General features: G+C 36.5%; 1 protein-coding gene across 13 annotated transcripts in view; it reads left to right on the top strand.

Moving 5' to 3' along the window:
* The window catches only part of RAP1GDS1 (Rap1 GTPase-GDP dissociation stimulator 1), a 182,565-nt gene that overhangs the window by 146,585 nt on the left and 16,284 nt on the right, over positions 1-19,696 (top strand). For 8 of the 13 annotated variants that reach the window (XM_054484293.2, XM_054484292.2, XM_054484299.2 and 5 more), the window contains 5 exons: positions 9,126-9,269; positions 9,747-9,878; positions 11,034-11,168; positions 12,368-12,493; positions 13,609-13,748. In XM_054484293.2, the coding sequence (XP_054340268.1) occupies positions 9,126-9,269; positions 9,747-9,878; positions 11,034-11,168; positions 12,368-12,493; positions 13,609-13,748 (677 nt within the window). The remainder of the gene's footprint in view (positions 1-9,125; positions 9,270-9,746; positions 9,879-11,033; positions 11,169-12,367; positions 12,494-13,608; positions 13,749-19,696) is intronic. The other 5 variants (XM_054484294.2, XM_054484296.2, XM_063664560.1 and 2 more) reach the window with 1 other exon arrangement.

The following is a 19,696-nucleotide window of genomic DNA, read 5'->3' on the forward strand; positions in this document are numbered from 1 at the left end:
CAACAGCAACAAGGAAAGCCAGATGTTATAAATGCGGTTTGTCAGAAGGAAAATGATATAGATGCAGGGGAGAATAAAGACCAAAAAAACCAGTAGTTATGTAGGTAAATCTTATGAACATTGAATATATTAAAAAAAAACTTATTGTGAAGTTTACAATGTACATTTATATGATTTAAAATATACCACAAACTGAGCATATAAATAAGAAGAAAGGTAAAAGGAGTTAGGGTCCTGAGACACTTGTGTTATCTGGAAGACTCTAGTTATTTAGTCACTTTAACTTTTAAGGTGACTACTAAAGTAATTTTTAAAAATCATGTATAGCTACCGAACAAATGGAAGGGACTTGTGGAAATATTTTTTAATACCCTAGTAATGCAAAACAAGAAAAAAGAGGAAAGAAAAAGAAACATGAATCATAGAGGACAAATGAAGCATAAAAATACAGTTTTAAGACACAGTATTTCAGTAATTATGTTAAATGTGGCCTAAATGCTCTAACTAAAAGACCATTTGTCACTTGTGTTTTAAAATAAACAACTATACTACTTAAGCAATACTTATTAAATATGAGATTTAAAAGATTGAGAATAACAGGGTAGAAAAAATATACCAGTGAAACCTAAGGAAGGCTGGGGTAGTTATATTAATATCAAGTAAAATAGATTTTAAGATGAAAAGACTTGCTAGAGATAAAGAGGGTGACTTTAGTAATAAAAGGTCCAATTTACCTAGGAAAAAAATAACCATTATACATTATCCCAAAACATACAGAGCAAAAACATTCAGAACTATGAAGAGAAACAGAGAAATCCACAAATATTGTGAGAAATTTTAATACCTCTTTCAATAATTTATAGAATAAGATAGAAGAATAAGGTTATAGAAAATTTGAAAATGATTAAGACAATTGATTTAATGGGCCTATTTTAGAACACTTCAACTGCAGAGCTCTTTCAAGTACATATGAAACATTTAAGAACGTGTATACTTGTCATGAAAGAAAGAAATTTCAAAAGATTGCCATCATACTAAGTATTTCTTTGACCTAAGTGAGTTGTCTAGTAACCAATTATAAAAAGAAAACCAGGAAATCATTGTATGTTTACATGGTAAGAAATATACTTCCAACACCTCAGAGGTCAAAAAAGAATTGTAATGGAAATTAGAAATTTTCCTAGTAGTGAAAATGAAAATGCTGTATCTCCAATCTTACGTGTTACAAGTGAAGCCCTATTCAGAGGGAAATTTTTTGCTCTAAATGCTTATATTAGAAAAGGAAAAGAACTAAAATCAATGAGCCCAGTATTCATCTCAGGAATTTAGGGGAAAGAAAATATAAACCCAAAAAACCAAAAGGTAATTTTTCAACCCTCACCTTCCAATTTGTGTGAATATGCTCATAGTAGTCTCTGATAATCTTTTATATTTCTGTGGTAGCAGCTATAATGTCACCTTTATTGTTTCTGATTGTACTTATTTGAATCTTCTCTTTTTTGTTGTTAATCTAGCTAGTGGTCTATTAATTTTGTTAATCTGCACTTGTACTCCCTAAATCTACAAAAAAAAATTTTTTAAGTAGTTAACTGGAATAAAATACAACAATGTTAACAAAATCCACGAGTAATATATATTCTTTTAAAAAACAGAAGAAAAGATAGGGTATCAACCTAAGTGTCCATCAGTGGATGAGTGGATAAAGAAAATGGAGTGTGTATACACACACACACACACACACACACACGCATAACATGGAATACTACTCAGCTATAAAAAATAATGAAATAATGTCTTTTGCAGCAACTTAAATGGAACTGGAGGGCATTAATTCTAAGTGAAGTAACCAAATGCCACCTATTCTCACAAGTGGGAGCTACGCTATGTGTACACAAAGGCACAGAGAGTGGATAGAATGGACTTTGGAGACAGAGGGAGGGAGTGAGATGAGGGGGTGAGGGGTAAAAAACTACTTATTAGGTACAGTGTACACTATTCAGATGACAGATGCCCTAAAATTCTAGACTTTGCCACTATATAATTCATCCATGTAACCAAAAACCACTTGTACCACTAAAGCTATTGAAATTTAAAAAAAATAATAATAAGCAGAAGGAAGGAAATGTAAAGAGCTGAAATAAAATGGAAAACATACAGTGCAACACAAACATATAACTGCTACAGCTGAGTCTGAAAAGACAGTGGAATTGGTAAACCCGTAGTGAGATTAATAATGAAAAGAGAGAGAAAGCATAATTAACCAAAATTAAGAATGCAAGAGGAGGAGACCTTACCACAGGTCTTACAGCTATTAAGAGGATATTATGAACAATTTGATGCCCAGATATATATATATATATATAGTTTTTTTCCCCCCCCAGGATGGAGTCTCACTCTGTCACCCAGGCTGGAGTGCAGTGGCACCATCTCGGCTCACTGCAGCCTCCACCTGGGATGCAATCTCCACCTCCGAGGTTCAAGCAATTCTCTTGCCTCGGCTTCCCAAGTAGGTGGGATTACAGGCGCCTCCCACCACGCCTGGCTAATTTTTTTATTTTTATTTTTAGTAGACACGGGGTTTCACCATGTTGCCCAGGCTGATCTCAAACTCCTGACCTCAGGTGATCCACCTGCCTTGGCCTCCCAAAGTACTGGGATTACAGGCATGAGCCACCGTGCCTGGCCTGATGCCAATATATTTTAAAGTATGACTGATACAAGAATAGAAAAGCTGAGTAATCTTACCTTAAAAATTCTTCCAGCGAATAGGAAAAGGAAATATACTTACCAATTTATTTTAATGAGGCTAATGAAACCTTTACACCAAATTCCAACAAAGATAATACATGAATGAAAATTAAAAGCTAGTCTCACCATGAACATAGATCCAAAATTCCTCCTAAAATTTTAGCAAATTTACTCTAGTAATACATTAAAAAGTTAATCACACCAAATTGCATTTATTCTGAAAGTGTAACACAATTTAATATTTGAAATGCAACCAGTATAATTCATCACCTTAAAATATTTAAGGGGAGAAACCATGATCTTCTCAGATTTTAAAAAAAGCTTTTCATAAAATTAAGTGTTCATTCATTATTTTTAAAAACTCTTAGGAAAACAGGACTAGGAAGGTCTTCAGTCTGAAAAAGATATCTATGAGTAGGCTGAAGAAAATATCACATTCAATGGTGAAATAAAAAAGCATTTGCTTTGAGATTGGGACAAGAAGGATCATCCGCACTTCCATTTAATATTGTATTGTAAGAAGTATCCAGTGCATTAAAGAGAATAAAAGAAAAAAAATTAAGATAAAGCAATAAAACTCTCATTCATTTATGATGTGATTATGCATATTTAATTCAAAACAATCTATAGATCAGTTTCATAGATCATTTTTTTAAATCAGAATTTTGTTAGGTTACTGCCAAAAAACAAACAAGAATTTCTATATACCAAAAAAGAAAAAACAGAAAATAAAATGTGAAAAATATGTTGGATAGCCCTTTTAGCTGGAACTGCCACCTTCCAGTAATTTAACAAAATAATGAACACAAAGGGAAAGAGAAGCATCTGATATGTATTCTCTAGGCCTTTTAGAAAATACGGAGTTGTTCCTTTAGCCACATACATTCAGATCTACAGGAAAGGTGATATTGTAGACATCAGAGGAATGCATCCTGTTCAAAAAGGGAATGCCCCACAAATTTTACCATGGAAAACCAAGAGTCTACGGTGTTACCCGGCATGGTATTGGTATTGTTGTAAACAAACAAGTTAAGGGCAAGATTGTTGCCAAAATAACTAATGTGTATAATGAGCATATTAAGCACTCAAGAGCCAAGATACCTCCCCGAAACACATGAAGGAAAGATAGGAAAAGAAAAAGAAGGAAGCCAAAGAGAAAAGTACCTGAGTTCAACTGAAGCAACAGCCTGTTCCACCTAGAGAAGCGCACTTTGTGAGAACAAACAGAAGGGGCCTGAGCTGCTGGAACCTCTTCCCTATGAATTCATGGCATAATAGGTGTTTTCAAGATAAAAGGCTTCTAGACTATTAAAAAGTATATAAAAAATTAATTCCAGATAGATTGACCTAAATGTGAAAGTTAAAACTTCAGAGAGTTTATCTTAAAATGTAAGCTAGGAGAATATCATCATGGCCTTGAAATATTTTTCTTAGATCACAAAAAGCTCTAATCATAAAGGAAAAAATTGACACATTGGTTACTTTAAAAGTAAAAACTTCTGGCTGGCCTGGTGGCTCATGACTGCAATCCTAATGGTTTTGGGAGGACAAGACAAGAGGATCACTTGAGACCAGGAGTTTGAGACCAGCCTGAGCAACATAGTGAGGCCTCATCTCTACCAAAAACAAATAAATAAAAGTTAAAACTCTTTTTTTAAAGACACCATTAAGAGTGAAAAGCAAGACTGGATGAGAGAATATAATTATAACATATAACTGACAGAGGGCTTGTGTATACAGTGTATAAAAACTCTTAAAAATCATTAAGAAAAATGTGAAAAACATTTGAATAAGCACTTGACAAAAGATTTAATTTATATTAAGTCCAACAGACTTAATATAGATATGAAAATGTTCACTCTTAGGTAACACAAAACCACAATAAAATACCACTATACACCCACTGGAAAGTCTCATAAACCAACTGTTGATGAGGGTGTGGAACAGTGGGAGTGTAAATTGGTACAATTGGGAAGTAGTATCTATTGAAGTTGAAGCAATAGATCCAACAATTCTGCTCTTAGAAGTATACCCAGAAGCTTGTGCACATGTACACCAGGAGCTGTTACAGGAATGTTCGAAGCAGCATTATTTATAATGAAAAATTGGAAATAACTAAAATCCATTAACAGTAGAATGAATAAATCATAGGATATTAATATAATGGAAAAATATAGAGTTATGAAAAGGAATGAAGATAGCTGTAACCATTACTGTGGATGAATCTCATAATGTTGAAAGGAAAAAGCCAACACTGAAAAATACATATTGTATGATTCAATTTATATAAAGTTAAAAACAAAAAGTAAAACTAAACTGTAGTTTTTAGGAATGATTATTTACTTGGTAAAACGATGAAAGTATAGAAGTGATTACCATAATAATCAGGATGATTTGAGGCGAATGAAGGAAGGGGTTTGTTATCAGAAACAGAAATGCAGAGATAGGCTTCCTGAGTTGTTGGCAATGAATTTCATGATCTAGGTGATACATGGTTATTTGCTTTCTAATAATATATTAAACTTAACTTGCATATTTTATGCACTTCTCTGCATTTGTGGTTTTCTTTCACTCTTTAAAAAAAGTTTTAAAATACCTATATATGATGCATACATGATACATACAAGTGTACATTCATACATATGTGTGTAAGCAGTGGTGATAAAGATACATGTCCTTGGACAGAATGGTTTTGGTAAATGTGCTGGGCTGTCTGCTTTGGCAGAATGTCTTGCTAATCCTAATTAAGGTAGTTTAAGCCTCCTATATATTTGCTTTCAGGTATTTGATTTCAGTCAAATTGTGAGAAGAGATTATCTGTAAACTTTAACATTGAGACATTTAGGCTGGGCATGATGGCTTACGCCTGTAATTCCAGCACTTTCAGAGGCCAAGGCAGGAGGATTGCTTGAGCCAGGAGTTCAAGACCAACCTGGGCAACACAGCAAGACCCTGTCTCAAAAAAAATAATTAATTAAAAATTTTAAAACTACAATATTGACATATTTACAATTTCTTAAATGTCTTAGGTCCTATTTTTTAGGGAGAAATTTGTTTTTTATCTCATGGTGTTTTGGCAAAGTAAAAACTTTATAATGACCTCCAGTCAATTTTATGCCATAAAATTACCTATAACTTTCCTTGCAGTATTTCAAAATAACAATGTGTTTATATTTATTACTGTTTTCCCCTCTGCCTTCACATCTGTTTTATAATTGCACAATGGATAGAATGATACCATTGAAGGCTTGTTTTTGAACTAATTCTTTGCATGTATCATCCTTGACTTTCTCAGTACACGAAGGAGAGTGATTTCAGCATTAGAAACTGGGATTTGTATAGTTCAAGGATTTTAGTATTTTTAAGGCTTTTTCATCATAGTTTTTAATTCTAGCCACCACACATCTCTAGCCCTAGCATTCTGTAACCAAGGAAACGCCCTACTTTTAGCATGGCACAGTGCAAGTATACCTTTTAAAGAAATATTCCAGGTTGAATACTCTGTGTATTCTGAGATAATATTCAAAAGAAGATCAGTGATCCTAGTGATTCAAAAAAGCCAAATTTTAACACATTAAAATTGCCTGAAAGTCTTAAGTATTTATTTTTAAAAGTCTTTATTTTTCCTAAATGATAAGCTGAAGCTGCCATTGCCATATATGGATGCATATACAGCTTAGGGAAACCAATGACTAAAATAAAATCCAACTAAAAAAATAAAATTTAAATTTAAAAATTTCTGGCCAGGTACAGTGGCTCATGCCTGTAATCCTAGCACTTTGGGAGGCCAAGGCAGGAAGATTGCTTGAGGCTAGGAGTTCAAGACCAGCCTAGGCAACATAGTGAGACCCTGTCTCTACAAAAAAAGTTTAAAAATTAGCCAGGCATGGTGGCATGCACTTTTAGTCCCAGCTACTCAGGAGGCTGAGGTAGGAGGATTGCTTGAGCCCAAGAGTTCAAGGATGCAGTGAGCTATGATCATACCACTGCACTCCAGCCTGGGCAACAGAGTGAGACGCTGTCTCTTAAACAAAAAATCTGTGTTGCAAATGTATTTTTCAGGTCAGTTGACTAGCATTTATCTTAAGGAGTATCAAGTATGCTCAAAGCATTTAAATAGGCCAGTTTAGGTTAAGATGCAAAGATGAGTAAGGTATATCTACTGGGGGAACCAGCCCCCAATATTTCAACATACGTTCTATTTTCCCTAAGTGTCGGCCCATCTGAGAAATAGAGAAAGAGTACAAAGAGAGGAATTTTACAGCTGGGCCTCCGGGGGTGACATCACATATCGGTAGGTCCGTGATGTCCCCTGAGCCACAAAACCAGCAAGTTTTTATTAGGGATTTCAAAAGGGGAGGGAGTGTACAGGGAGTAGGTCACAAAGATCACATGCTTTACAGGGCAGTAAAGATCACAAGGCAAGGGCAAAGCAAAGATCACAAGGCAAAGGGCAAAATTAGAATTACTGATGAGGGTCTGTGTTTGGCTGTGCACGTATTGTCTCGATAAACCTCTTAAACAACAGAAAACAGCGTTCGAGAGCAGCGAACCAGTCTGACCTCAAATTTACCAGGGCGGGATCTTTTCTGCACCCTAATAAGCCTGAGGGTACTGCAGGAGACCAGGGCATATTTCAGTCCTTATCTCTACCGCATAAGACAGATACTCCCAGAGCAGCCATTTATAGACCTCTCCCCAGGAATGCAGTTCCTTCCCCAGGGTATTATTAATATTCCTTGCTGAGAAAAGAATTCAGCGATATCTCTCCTACTTGCACATCCGTTTATAGGCTCTCTGCAAGAAGAAACATATGGCTCTATTCTGCCCGACCCTGCAGGCAGTCAGACCTTTGGTTGTCTTCTCTTGTTCTGTAAAATTGCTGTTATTCTGTTTGTTTTCAAGGTGCACTGATTTCATATTGTTCAAACACCCATGTTTTACAATCAGATTTCATATTGTTCAAGCACACATGTTCTACAATCAGTTTGTACAATAGTGATCCTGAGGTGATGTACCTTCTCAGCTTACAAAGATAACAGGATTAAGAGATTAAAGTAAAGACAGGCATAAGAAATTATGAGTATTATTTGGGAACTGATAAATGTCATGAAATCTTCACAATTTATGTTTTTCTGCCACAGCTCCAGCTAGTCCCTCCATTTGGGGTCCCTGACTTCCCACAACATATATCTGCTGAGGAGATAGATGGAGACAGATGTGGAGGCAAATATAAGCTCTTCAATGAAATAAGTGTTATAATGAAAGAATACTTAAAGATATTAGAAGTATAATAAAAAGTGTTGATGTGGGGGTGGAGTTTCCTTATGAAGATCAGTTTTAAAAATATAATGGGATGTAAATTCTGTCTCTAAAATACCTTATGTTTAGCCATCAGAAAGGCTCAAGGTTTTTTTTTAACTTTTATTATGAACATTTTGAAATGTATTCAGAAATAGCATTTAGTAAACCACCATGTACCCATCGCCCAAGAAAGCTTTAAATCAATGAAAATGTGAAGCCGTTTTTAAAAACATGACTTTATTTATTTATTTAATTTATTTTTATAGACAGGGTCTCACTCTGTTGCCCAGACTGGAGTGCAGTGGCACAGTTATAGCTTACTGTAACCTTGAATTGCTGGCTTCAAGCAATCTTCCTTCCTTGGCCTCCCAAAGCACTGGGATTACAAGTGTGAGCCACCATGCCCAGCCCTATTTTATAGCATTTTTTTATAGCTTGCCCTTTAAACATGAGCATGAGATCTAGAGTAATAGTGGAGTGATACTAGTTGCTTTCAGAGCTGAGTATCAGTTTGTTTAGATGCTGCAAGACATCGTGAAAAATGTGACAATTTCAAATGGAAACATGAAATAAAGTTTTTTGTATATTTAAACTGAACTGTCAAGATAGTTTGCTTTGAAGATTTGAGTTTCAAAAATGTATTACCTAAATAATGCATTTTCTTAGTTTATTTTTATTTATTTATTTTTTTGAGACGGAGTCTTGCTCTATCGCCCAGGCTGGAGTGCAGTGGCACAATCTCAGCTCACTGCAAGTTCTGCCTCCCGGGTTCACGCCATTCTCCTGCCTCAGCCTCCTGAGTAGCTGGGACTACAGGCGCCCGCTACTGCACCCGGCTAATTTTTTTTTTTGTATTTTTTAGTAGAGACAGGGTTTCACGGTGTTAGCCAGGATGGTCTCAATCTCCTGACCTTGTGATCCGCCCATTTCAGCCTCCCAAAGTGCTGGGATTACAGGCGTGAGCCACCGCGCCCAGCCCTCTTAGTTTCTTATAATTCTTTATAATGGATTGCTTATACCAGAGCTCCTATTTTATCTCAAAGTTTGATTATTTTGTTCACATTGTTCTTTAGATGCTATTAAACTACAGCTGGTTGAAGCAGGCCTAGTAGAGTGTCTACTAGAGATTGTTCAGCAAAAAGTGGATAGTGACAAAGAAGATGATATTACTGAGCTCAAAACTGGTTCAGATCTCATGGTTTTATTACTTCTTGGAGGTGAGTTGTAATTTATGCCAGCCAAAGAATGTGGTTGTCAGATTTTTTTTTTAATTTATTGTCTCTTCTGTAAATACTACCCTAGGCATTTTCTCATATTCCTATCTCACCTGCTGTTGAGGTGATGATTTTGACATCTTAAACATGTCATTGATAGAACCAGACATAATGAACCTGAAAAAGAAGTGTCTTCACTATCTTCCAATATTTGAAGAGCTGTCACATAGAAGAGATAGCTTTGGCACCAAGGGACTAAAGAAAAGCTAGATGGCTCCCTGGGACTTGGACTAGAAAAATGCTAGACTATTGTCTAGTATCTATTAAAAGTTTATTATAAAAAGAATCATTACTTTTCCCATTATGAATGTAACAGTTTGTGAGGTATGAGTTTCCCAGTTGAATATTCACCTAAGAATATGAATTTGTTACTCCTAGTTATTTTTCTCTTGCTTAACTATTCGTTTCATTTACCTCCAGATGAGTCCATGCAGAAGTTATTTGAAGGAGGAAAAGGTAGTGTATTTCAAAGGGTGCTCTCTTGGATTCCATCAAATAACCACCAGCTACAGCTTGCTGGAGCATTGGCAATTGCAAATTTTGCCAGAAATGGTAAGCATATTAGTTCCTCCTTTGTTCGTCAAATACTCTATATTTGTTTATTTTTGCTTTGCCATCACAAATACTAAAACTGGAACAGTTTAGAAGTTGTGTAATATGTGTATATGCCGCTAACTTAATTTTTCAGAAATCTGAAATACTTAGTGACATTCCTAACAAATTACATATTTTATGCAATTCAACTAAATTCTAATGGTTTAAAGATCATGAAGTGCTTCTTTTGAATACTTGGCACTTCAGAGCTTAGTAAGTTTGAATCCCATTTTAGTATACATCTGCTTTCTTTTGCCTAGTGATTTTATTTTGGATCTAATTATCTGAGTATTCATTCTAGGATTATTGTGCCTCAACTTATATACTTTTATGCCATAAAACTTAAGTATGAATAATCCCCTGGCTTCGTGTAGAATGTTTAATTTAGTTTAATAATGTTTCAGGGGGCACCAGACTTCTATGTTTATGAAATCTGGCACTACTAAAAAACTCAAATACAGTCTAGAAACTCATTCTTATGTTCCTCATGAAATATACTATGTCTAGGAAATACAGTTTATTTTTCTTTCTAATTTAATCATCTTCCAGTATGAACTGTTGGTATATATTATATCGTAATGGCTTACTTGCTCCATTTTTACTCCTCCTTTTTGGGAGTGACTCCCTAATTATGGAGGTAAGAGTGGCATAATATGGATAATTATTGAAACTAGATATGGGGTAAATAGTGGTTCATTATAATATTCTCTCTGCTTTGTAAATGTTTGAAAAATAATTTAGGTATCAGCCATGATAGCAAAAAGTAGAGTACTATCACTGTAACATTGGGAGAACACAAGCATACATCACAATAAATGAAAAATATTGGACATTCTAACCATGTGTTTCTACTTCTGGTATATTATCTGGCTCTAAACTAAAGCTTTTTCTGGTAATTTTCTGATTTTAAAACTTTTATCTAGTTTAAGAATTTTTTTAATGCTTCTCACTCAGTAAACAGAAAAACCTACAAATCTGATGGGAGAAAGATTTGGAATTCATTTTATTTTATAGCTCCATTTTCCCTAATGTAGATAATAGCCAGACATTAGTATTATAAAGTATTTATAGATATTTTAAAGAGGAAGAAAAAGATGTGTGTTTTTTTTTCAGATGGAAATTGTATTCATATGGTAGACAATGGGATTGTAGAAAAACTTATGGATTTACTGGACAGACATGTAGAAGATGGAAATGTAACAGTACAGCATGCAGCACTAAGTGCCCTCAGAAACCTGGCCATTCCAGGTAAGACTTAAGAATAGAAGGCAGCTGTGTACAAAATAAAATCCATCATTTGGGGAAGCTATTTACTGTACGTGATTTGTGAACCTGCTCTGATGAAGAAAATTAAAAAAAAAAAAGTCTTCACATTGTTCACATTTTTTCATGCTAATAAATGGAGATCTTATGTTAAATAAGTTTTGTGAGACTGTACAAGAATAATCTTTGCCTTCATTCAGATATCCTGTTACCTTTTGCAAACTCTTAGATTTTCATCTTGTATAGTGAGATAGGGGTCTCACTCTGTCAGCCAGGCTAGAGTGCAGTGACGCAATCCTGGCTCACCACAGCCTCTACCTTCTGAGCTCAAGTTATCCTCCCACCTCAGCCTCCTGAGTAACAGGGACTACAGGCATGTGCCACCATGCCCAGCTGATTTTCTTTTTGTAGAAACAGGATCTCACTATGTTGCGTAGGCTGGTCTTGAACTCCTGGACTCAAGCAGTCCACCCACCTTGGCCTCCTAAAGTGCTGGGATTACAGGTGAGAGCTACTGCACCAGGCTAAGCATCTTTAGTTGAGGTGGAATAATGACATCAATTAACAGATTCCACTCAAGAATGACTTTCAGTTGTTGTTTTTCTATAAGCAGATGTACAATTTTTTTAAAATAGCCTTAATGTGCCTTTGGAAGTCATGAAATCACAGTATTATGGAAAATACAACAAAAGATAGTTAAAACTATTCTTTTATTCTACTTTCTAAAAATAAATTTCTGGTTAGATGAAATAGTACAATTACATGATGATCCAATCCATTTGAATTCATTTGGTTTATATAGGATAGTAACATTTATTAATGTCTATAACATTTAACACAGTTGGATCAAAAACGGAATTGTGCTTTTTGTTGTAAGAGGGTAACATTTTCAGATTTCCTTTACAAACTATCTAAGTAAATGTTTTGGATTGGGTTTAAAAAGCCATGATACTGTCATAAAAATTATTATATTGTCTGTTATCCGCTTATACACAAATAGGATACGGACACACATATAAACAACTGAATTCCATTCTTAAAATTGACAAAAAAGTGACAGGATTGTTTCTAAATGGAAAAATAAAACATGGATCTTAAAGATACTCAATAAACCTGTATTGAATTGAATGTTTATCAACAGGAATGCTAATACCATTTTAACCATTGTCTCTCTTTTTTTCCAGTTATAAATAAAGCAAAGATGTTATCAGCTGGGGTCACAGAGGCAGTTTTGAAATTTCTTAAATCTGAAATGCCTCCTGTTCAGTTCAAACTTCTGGGAACATTAAGAATGTTAATAGATGCACAAGGTAAAAGAAATGTTTTCCCCAACTTGCATTTTTCGTATGATAGTCTTAATGTGCCTCTAGTTGAAAAAGGACTTGTTTTTAGCTTTCGGGATTATGTAATCATAAAAAATAGCAAATAAAAGATTTAAAAGTTGGTTTTGGAACTCCATTTGTTAATTTTTGTGCTTGTTATAATTATTTATTTACACATATTATTTATTTATTTATTTTTGAGACAGAGTCTTGTTCTGTCACCCAGGCTGGAGTGCAGTGGTGCGACCTCAGCTCACTGCAACTTCCACCTCCTGGGTTCGAGCAGTTTTCCTGCCTCAGCCTCCTGAGTAGCTAGGATTACAGGCGTGATCCACAACTCCTGGCTAATTGTTTTTGGAATTTCACTAGACCTGGGGCTTGTTGCTCAGGCTGCTCTTGAACTCCTGGCCTCAAGCAATCCACCCACTTCAGCCTCCCAAAGTGCTGGGATTACAGGTGTGAGCCACCATGCCCAGCCTGTAATTGACTTTAAATAGAAATTATACCATATCTCTCCTTATTAGTACTTATAGTCCTGGTTTTAGGTTGCTTTATTAATCAGTTTCGGCAGGGGGCGTTGTGTTTTGGCATTCTATACCCATTTTTACCTTGGCTTTGAAATCGAATTCCATTATTGTGACAGTCAAAAATTTTAAAAATTTGTCTTGCAGACAGGGAGAGCATTTTTCTGTTTGCAGAAACAGCAGTCAGAACCACTCCTAGGAATGAATTATGTTTATTTACTTATTTCTAAATTCTAAACCCTTTTCTATATTGACTATAGAGTCCTTCTATAGAGTTTTCTATATTGACTATAGAGTCCTTCTAAGAACCCTGCATTATAGTCCACCAGAGCACTAACAGACTAGCAAGCTTAACCAAAAGAGTATGAAGTCATTTGTTTTTGTATTTTCTATAAAATTTCACAATGTTATAGAAGAAGGCAAATAGCCCATCACATAAGGAATATTTGCAGTTCTAGCTTTAATGAAATTGTTGTGCTGTGTTTTTTTAGACATCCTTCACACTCTCAAATCTGTACGAATTATTTCAACTGATTGTCTGTTAGTGATTCATTCCTTGGTTTGCCTTCTTTCCTATAGCAGAAGCTGCTGAACAACTGGGAAAGAATGTTAAGTTAGTGGAGCGTTTGGTGGAATGGTGTGAAGCCAAAGATCATGCTGGTGTGATGGGGGAGTCAAACAGACTGCTGTCTGCCCTTATACGACACAGTAAATCAAAAGTAAGTTCCAGAGGAAACTGTTCACTGGAAAACTTCAGAGTGTCTTTTTCAGAAACCCAGCATTGTAGGTCCTAACAACTGGGATAATATTTACCTGAAAGTATTGTGAAGATTCAGTGAGATCATGTATATAATGTGCTTAGCTGGTACATGGGACATAGGAAACACTCGGTAAATGGGGGTTGCTGTTGCTGCTGCTATTGTTGTTATTACTTTTACGACCACCATTATCAGCATCAGTGTCAAACACTTCTTTGTGTCAGGCATTGACCATGCAGGCTACTGATATTTAGAAATTAAATGGTATCTAGATAGTATATGATGTCCAGAGCTCACAGAGTTAGAAAAAAATCCATTCTTGTGGCTGTGCCGCTGTCTGGCACATGGTAGATAACCAATAAATGAACAAATAAGCTATTTTAAAGGTCACAATAGTGAGTACCCAGGCCAGCAGTTCAGCAGCTGATTTAGTATTTAGATTATATGATTTTTAAATTTTTTAAATACTGTTTTCTTGCCGGGCGTGGTGGCTGACACCTGTAATCCCAGCACTTTCGGAGACTGAGGCGGGCAGATCATGAGGTCAGGAGATCAACACCATCCTGGCTAACATAGTGAAACCCCGTGTCTACTAAAAATACAAAAAAAAATTAGCCGGGCGTGGTGGCCGGCACCTGTAGTCCCAGCTACTCGGGAGGCTGAGGCAGGAGAATGGCGTGAACCCGGGAGGCGGAGCTTACAGTGAGCAGATTGCGCCACTGCACTCCAGCCTGGGTGACAGAGCAAGACTCCGTCTCGAAAAAAAAAAAAATACTGTTTTCTTTTTCTTTTTTTGAGACTGAGTCTTGCTCTGTCGCTCAGGCTGGAGTACAGTGGTGCAATCTCAGCTCACTGCAACCTCCACCTCCCAGGTTCAAGCAATTCTCCTGCCTCAGCCTCCAGAGTAGCTGGGATTACAGGCAGGCACCACCACACTCGGCTAATTTTTGTATTTTTAGTAGAGATGGGATTTCACCATGTTGGCCAGGCTGGCCTTGAACTCCTGACCTCATGATCCTCCCACCTCGGCCTCCCAAAGTGCTGGGATTACAGGCATGAGCCACCATGCCCAGCCTTTAATACTGTTTTCTAAGGTGACCCTTTCAGTCATTTCTCTTGTACAACTTCAGTAGTGATTATATATGAGGAGAAAGTTTAGAACTCAAATCCACCAGCTGTTTTCATTTATTTTTAGAACAGATAAGAAGATGATGCCAAGAGAAAAAGCGTAAAACTAAAGCTGTTCTTGTATAAATCTCTTTCATATAAATAATTGGCTTCACCATAATAGCTGTCCCAGCTGGTTAGCCTCAGGAGTGTTCTTCTCCATCAGACGCTAAATCTTGAGAACTTTCCCTGGGGAAAAGCAGCTGTTAACTAGGACCTTCCTATTACCTGTCTCACCCAGACCACCCTAAAAGCTCATACATTTTCCCTGACACAGGACCAAGTAGTATGTTGGCAAGGTGGAAGTTATCAAGAGAGAATAGCAAAATGGCTTCCTTGGTACCCCTTTCACCCCTTCTCCATCATAAATGAACAAATGGGCGTGAGAGAGCAGTTAACAGTTAATATTTGAGTTCTTGCAGTGTAAATACTAAAAAATAGTGTTTCTATAAAGGAATTAACTATCTATTGAGGGGACAGAAATAAAAACAGCTAGCTTAAGTACAGCATTAAAGCTACATATGCTATTCGGGTGTAACAGAGGAAAGAAAGACTAACACACTGTCTGGGTGATCTGGGATGGTGCCGTAGAAGGAGTGCTATTTTAGGAGTTAACTAGGAATCTCAGGAGGAAAGGGAAAGAGAATGAAGGAAAGGGCCTTTTCAGGCAAAGACAGCAGGATGTACAAAAGCACAGAGATGTAAAACAGCATAATTTTTGAAAGAAACTGCAAATAAAGCAGTATTGCTAGAACATAGAGTGTAGAAAGAGACAGTGGCCAGAGAGGTTGAAAACTGGGAATTAAGTGAATTATATACCAAGTTAAGATATATGGACTTGATTCTGTAGAGAATTCGGGAGCACTTAAAGGGTTTTAAGTGGCAAGTTGCCATTATTTGAGGGTTTTTTTTGTTTTCTTTATTTTTTGTTTTTTTGCTTTTTCGGGGTTTTTTTGAGACAGAGTTTCGCTCTTGTTGCCTGGGCTGGAATGCAATGGCGTGATCTCCACTCATTGTAACCTCCGCCTCCCGGGATCAAGTGATTCTCCTGCCTAAGCCTCCTGAGTAGCTAGGATCACAGGCATGCACCACCATGCCCGGCTAATTTTGTATTTTTAATAGAGATGGGGTTTCTCCATTTTGGTCAGGCTGGTCTCAAACTCCCGACCTCAGGTGATCCACCCACCTTGGCCTCCCAAAGTGCTGGGATTACAGGCGTGAGCCACCACACCCAGCCATTTAGTTTTCATTTAGAAAGATGTCTCTAGGGTTTAATGGGGGTAGAAAGAACAGTTATTGCAAAAATATATATGAGAGTTGATAAAGGACTGAATTAAGGTTTTGAGTTGAGCAATTTGAAATTGCTGATATTCAGCCATTTTTGAAACAAACAAATTTCATATGGGTTATTCAACTAGAAGCAGCGAGAATGGAAAAGAAGAGACAGACTTGAGAAAGATATGGGTGGTAGAATTGACAGATTGAACAGCAGAATTAAAGGAGGAGGTAGTTTTAGAGCTAATTCCAAGTTTGGGGTTTACCACCAGATTGGGTTATCATACCATTCAACAAAATAAAACACGATAGGAAGAGGTGCAGCTAACACTCCCTAAACTTGCCCACTCGCCCATGCTCTTTGGAGTCATTACTCTTAATCTTTTTGCTCTACTCCAAAAGAATCTCCACCATTGGTTTGCAGGGGCATACAATCATTTGGATTTCCCTGGGCCATATTGGAAAAAGAATTGTCTTGGGCTACACATAAAATGCACTAACACTAACAATAGCTGATGAGCTTAAAAAAACAAAAATCACAAAAAAAAACCTCAAACACCTGTGGCATTTGAAGAAGAAGAGAAATCTAAAAGTTTAGAAAACCAGCTGGGTGCGGTGGCTCATGCCTGTAATCCCAGTACTTTGGGAGGCCAAGGCAGGTGGATCATTGTGGTCAGGAGTTCCAGACCAGCCTGGCCAACATGGTGAAACCCCATCTCTACTAAAAATGCAAAAATTAGCCAGGCATGGTGGCGTGCGCCTGTAATCCCAGCTCCTGGGGAGGCTGAGGCAGGAGAATTGCTTGAACCCGGGAAGCGGAGGTTGCAGTGAGCCAAGATCGTGCCATTGCACTCCAGCCTGGGTGACAGAGCAAGACTCCCAAGACTCTGTCTCAAAAAAAAAAAAACAAAAAAAAACTTTTGGAAAACATATTTGGGGGAATAATCAAGGAAAACTTCTCCAGTCTTGCTAGAGACCTAGACATCCAAATACAAGAAGCTCAAAGAATACCTGGGAAATTCATTGCAAAAAGATCATTGCCTAGGCATATTGTCATCGGGTTATCTAAAGTTAAGACAAAGGAAAGAATCTTCAGAACTGTGAGGCAAAAGCATGAGGTAACCTACAAAGGAAAACCTATCAACTTAACAGCAGATTTCTCAGCAGAATCCCTACATGCTAGAAAGGATTGGGGCCCTATCTTCAGTCTCCTTAAAGAAAGCAATTATCAGCCAAGAATTCTGTATCCAGTGAAACTAAGCTTCATAAATGAAGGAAAGATACAGTGTGTTTCAGACAAACAAATACTGAGAGAATTCACCACTATAAGAACTGCTAAAAGGAGCCCTAAATCTTAAATCCTGGAAACACATCAAAACAGAACCTCTTTAAAGCACAAATCTCACAGGACCTACAAAACAAAAATACAATTAAAAAAAAAGTGGGGGGTATACAGGCGAGAGATAGCATGATGAATGGAATAGTACCTCACATCTCAATACTGAGATTGAATGTAAATGGCCTAAATCTTCCACTAAAAGATACAGAATTGCAGAATAGATAAGAATTCACTAACTATCTGCTGCCTTTAAGAGACTTACCCGACACATAAGGACTCACTTAAGGTGGAGGGGTGGAAAAAGACATTCCATACAAATGGACACCAAAAGTCAGCAGGAATAGCTATTCTTGTATCAGGCAAAACAAACTTTAAAGAAACAGCAGTTCAAAAAGACAAAGAGGGACATTATATAATAATAAAAGGCCTTGTCCAACAGGAAAATATCGCAATCCTAAATATATATGCACCAAACACTGGAGCTTCCAAATTTATAAACCAATTGCCAATAGACCTAAGAAACGAGATAGACAGTAACACAATAGTGGGAGACTTCAATACTCCACTGACAGCATTAAAGAAGTTATCAAGACAGAAAGTCAACAAAGAAACAACAGATTTAAACTATACCCTAGAACAAATGGACTTAACAGATATTTACAGAACATTCTACCCAAAACTGCAAAATATACATTCTATTCCTTAGCAAATGGAACTTTTCTCCAAGATAGACCATATAATACGCCACAAAACAAGCCTCAATAAATTTTAAGAAAATTGAAATTATGGCAAGTACTCTCTGAAACCACAGTGGAATAAAACTGGAAATCAACTCCAAAAGGAACCTTCAAAACCATGCAAATACATGGAAATTAAATAACCTGCTCCTGAATGATCATTGGGTCAACAACAAAATCAAGATGGGAATTTAAAAATTCTTTGAACTGAACAACAATAAATGATACAACCTATCAATACCTCTGGGATACAACAAAGGCATTGCTAAGAGGAAAGTTTATAGCCTGAAATGCCTACATCAAAAAGTCTGAAAGAGCACAAAGAGACAATCTAAGGTCACATTTCAAGGAACTAGAGAAACAAGAACAAACCAAACCCATACCCAGCAGAAGAAAGGAAATAACCAAGATCAGAGCAGAATTAAATGAAATTGAAACAAAAAAGACAATACAAAAGATAAATGAAACAAAAAGCTGATTCTTTAAGAAGATGAGTAAGATTGATAGACCATAGCCAAGAAAAGAAGAGAGAAAATTCAGATAAGCTCAATTAGAAAAGAAATGGGAAATATTACAACTGACACCACAGAAATACAAAAGGTCATTCACAGCTACTATGAACACCTTTACATGCAAAAACTAGAAAACCTAGAGGAGATGGATAAATTCCTGGAGAAATACAACCTTACTAGCTTAAATCAGGAAGAATTAGGTACTCTGAACAGACCAATAGCAAGCAACAAGACTGAAATGGTAATTTAAAAATTACCAACAAAAAAAAGTCCGGGACCAGACAGATTCACAGCTGAATTCCACCAGACATTCAAAGAATAATTGGTACCAATCCTATTGACATGATTCCAAAAGATAGAGAAAGAGGGAATCCTCCCCAAATCATTCTGTGAAGCCAATATCACCCTAACACCAAAACCAGGAAAGGACATAACAAAAAAAGAAAACTACAGACCAATATCCCTGATGAACATAGATACAAAAATCCTTAACAAAATACTAGCTAACCAAATCCAACAACATATCAAAAAGATAACTCACCATGATCAAGTGGGTTTCATGCCAGGGATGCAGGGATGGTTTAACATACCCAAGTCAATAAATGTGATACACCACATAAACAGAATTAAAACTAAAATCACATGATCATCTCAATAGATGCAGAAAAAGCATTCCACAAAGTCCAGCATCTCTTTATAATTAAAACTCAGCAAAATTAACATACCAGGGACATACCTCAATATAATAAAAGCCATCTATGACAAACTCATAGCCAACATAATACTGAATGGGAAAAAGTTGAAAGCATTCCCTCTGAGAACTGGAACAAGATAAGGATGCCCACTCTCACCACTTCTGTTCAACAGGACTGGAAGTCC

The sequence above is a fragment of the Pongo pygmaeus genome, chromosome 3 (assembly GCF_028885625.2).
Source record: "Pongo pygmaeus isolate AG05252 chromosome 3, NHGRI_mPonPyg2-v2.0_pri, whole genome shotgun sequence".
Classification (NCBI taxonomy): domain Eukaryota; kingdom Metazoa; phylum Chordata; class Mammalia; order Primates; family Hominidae; genus Pongo; species Pongo pygmaeus.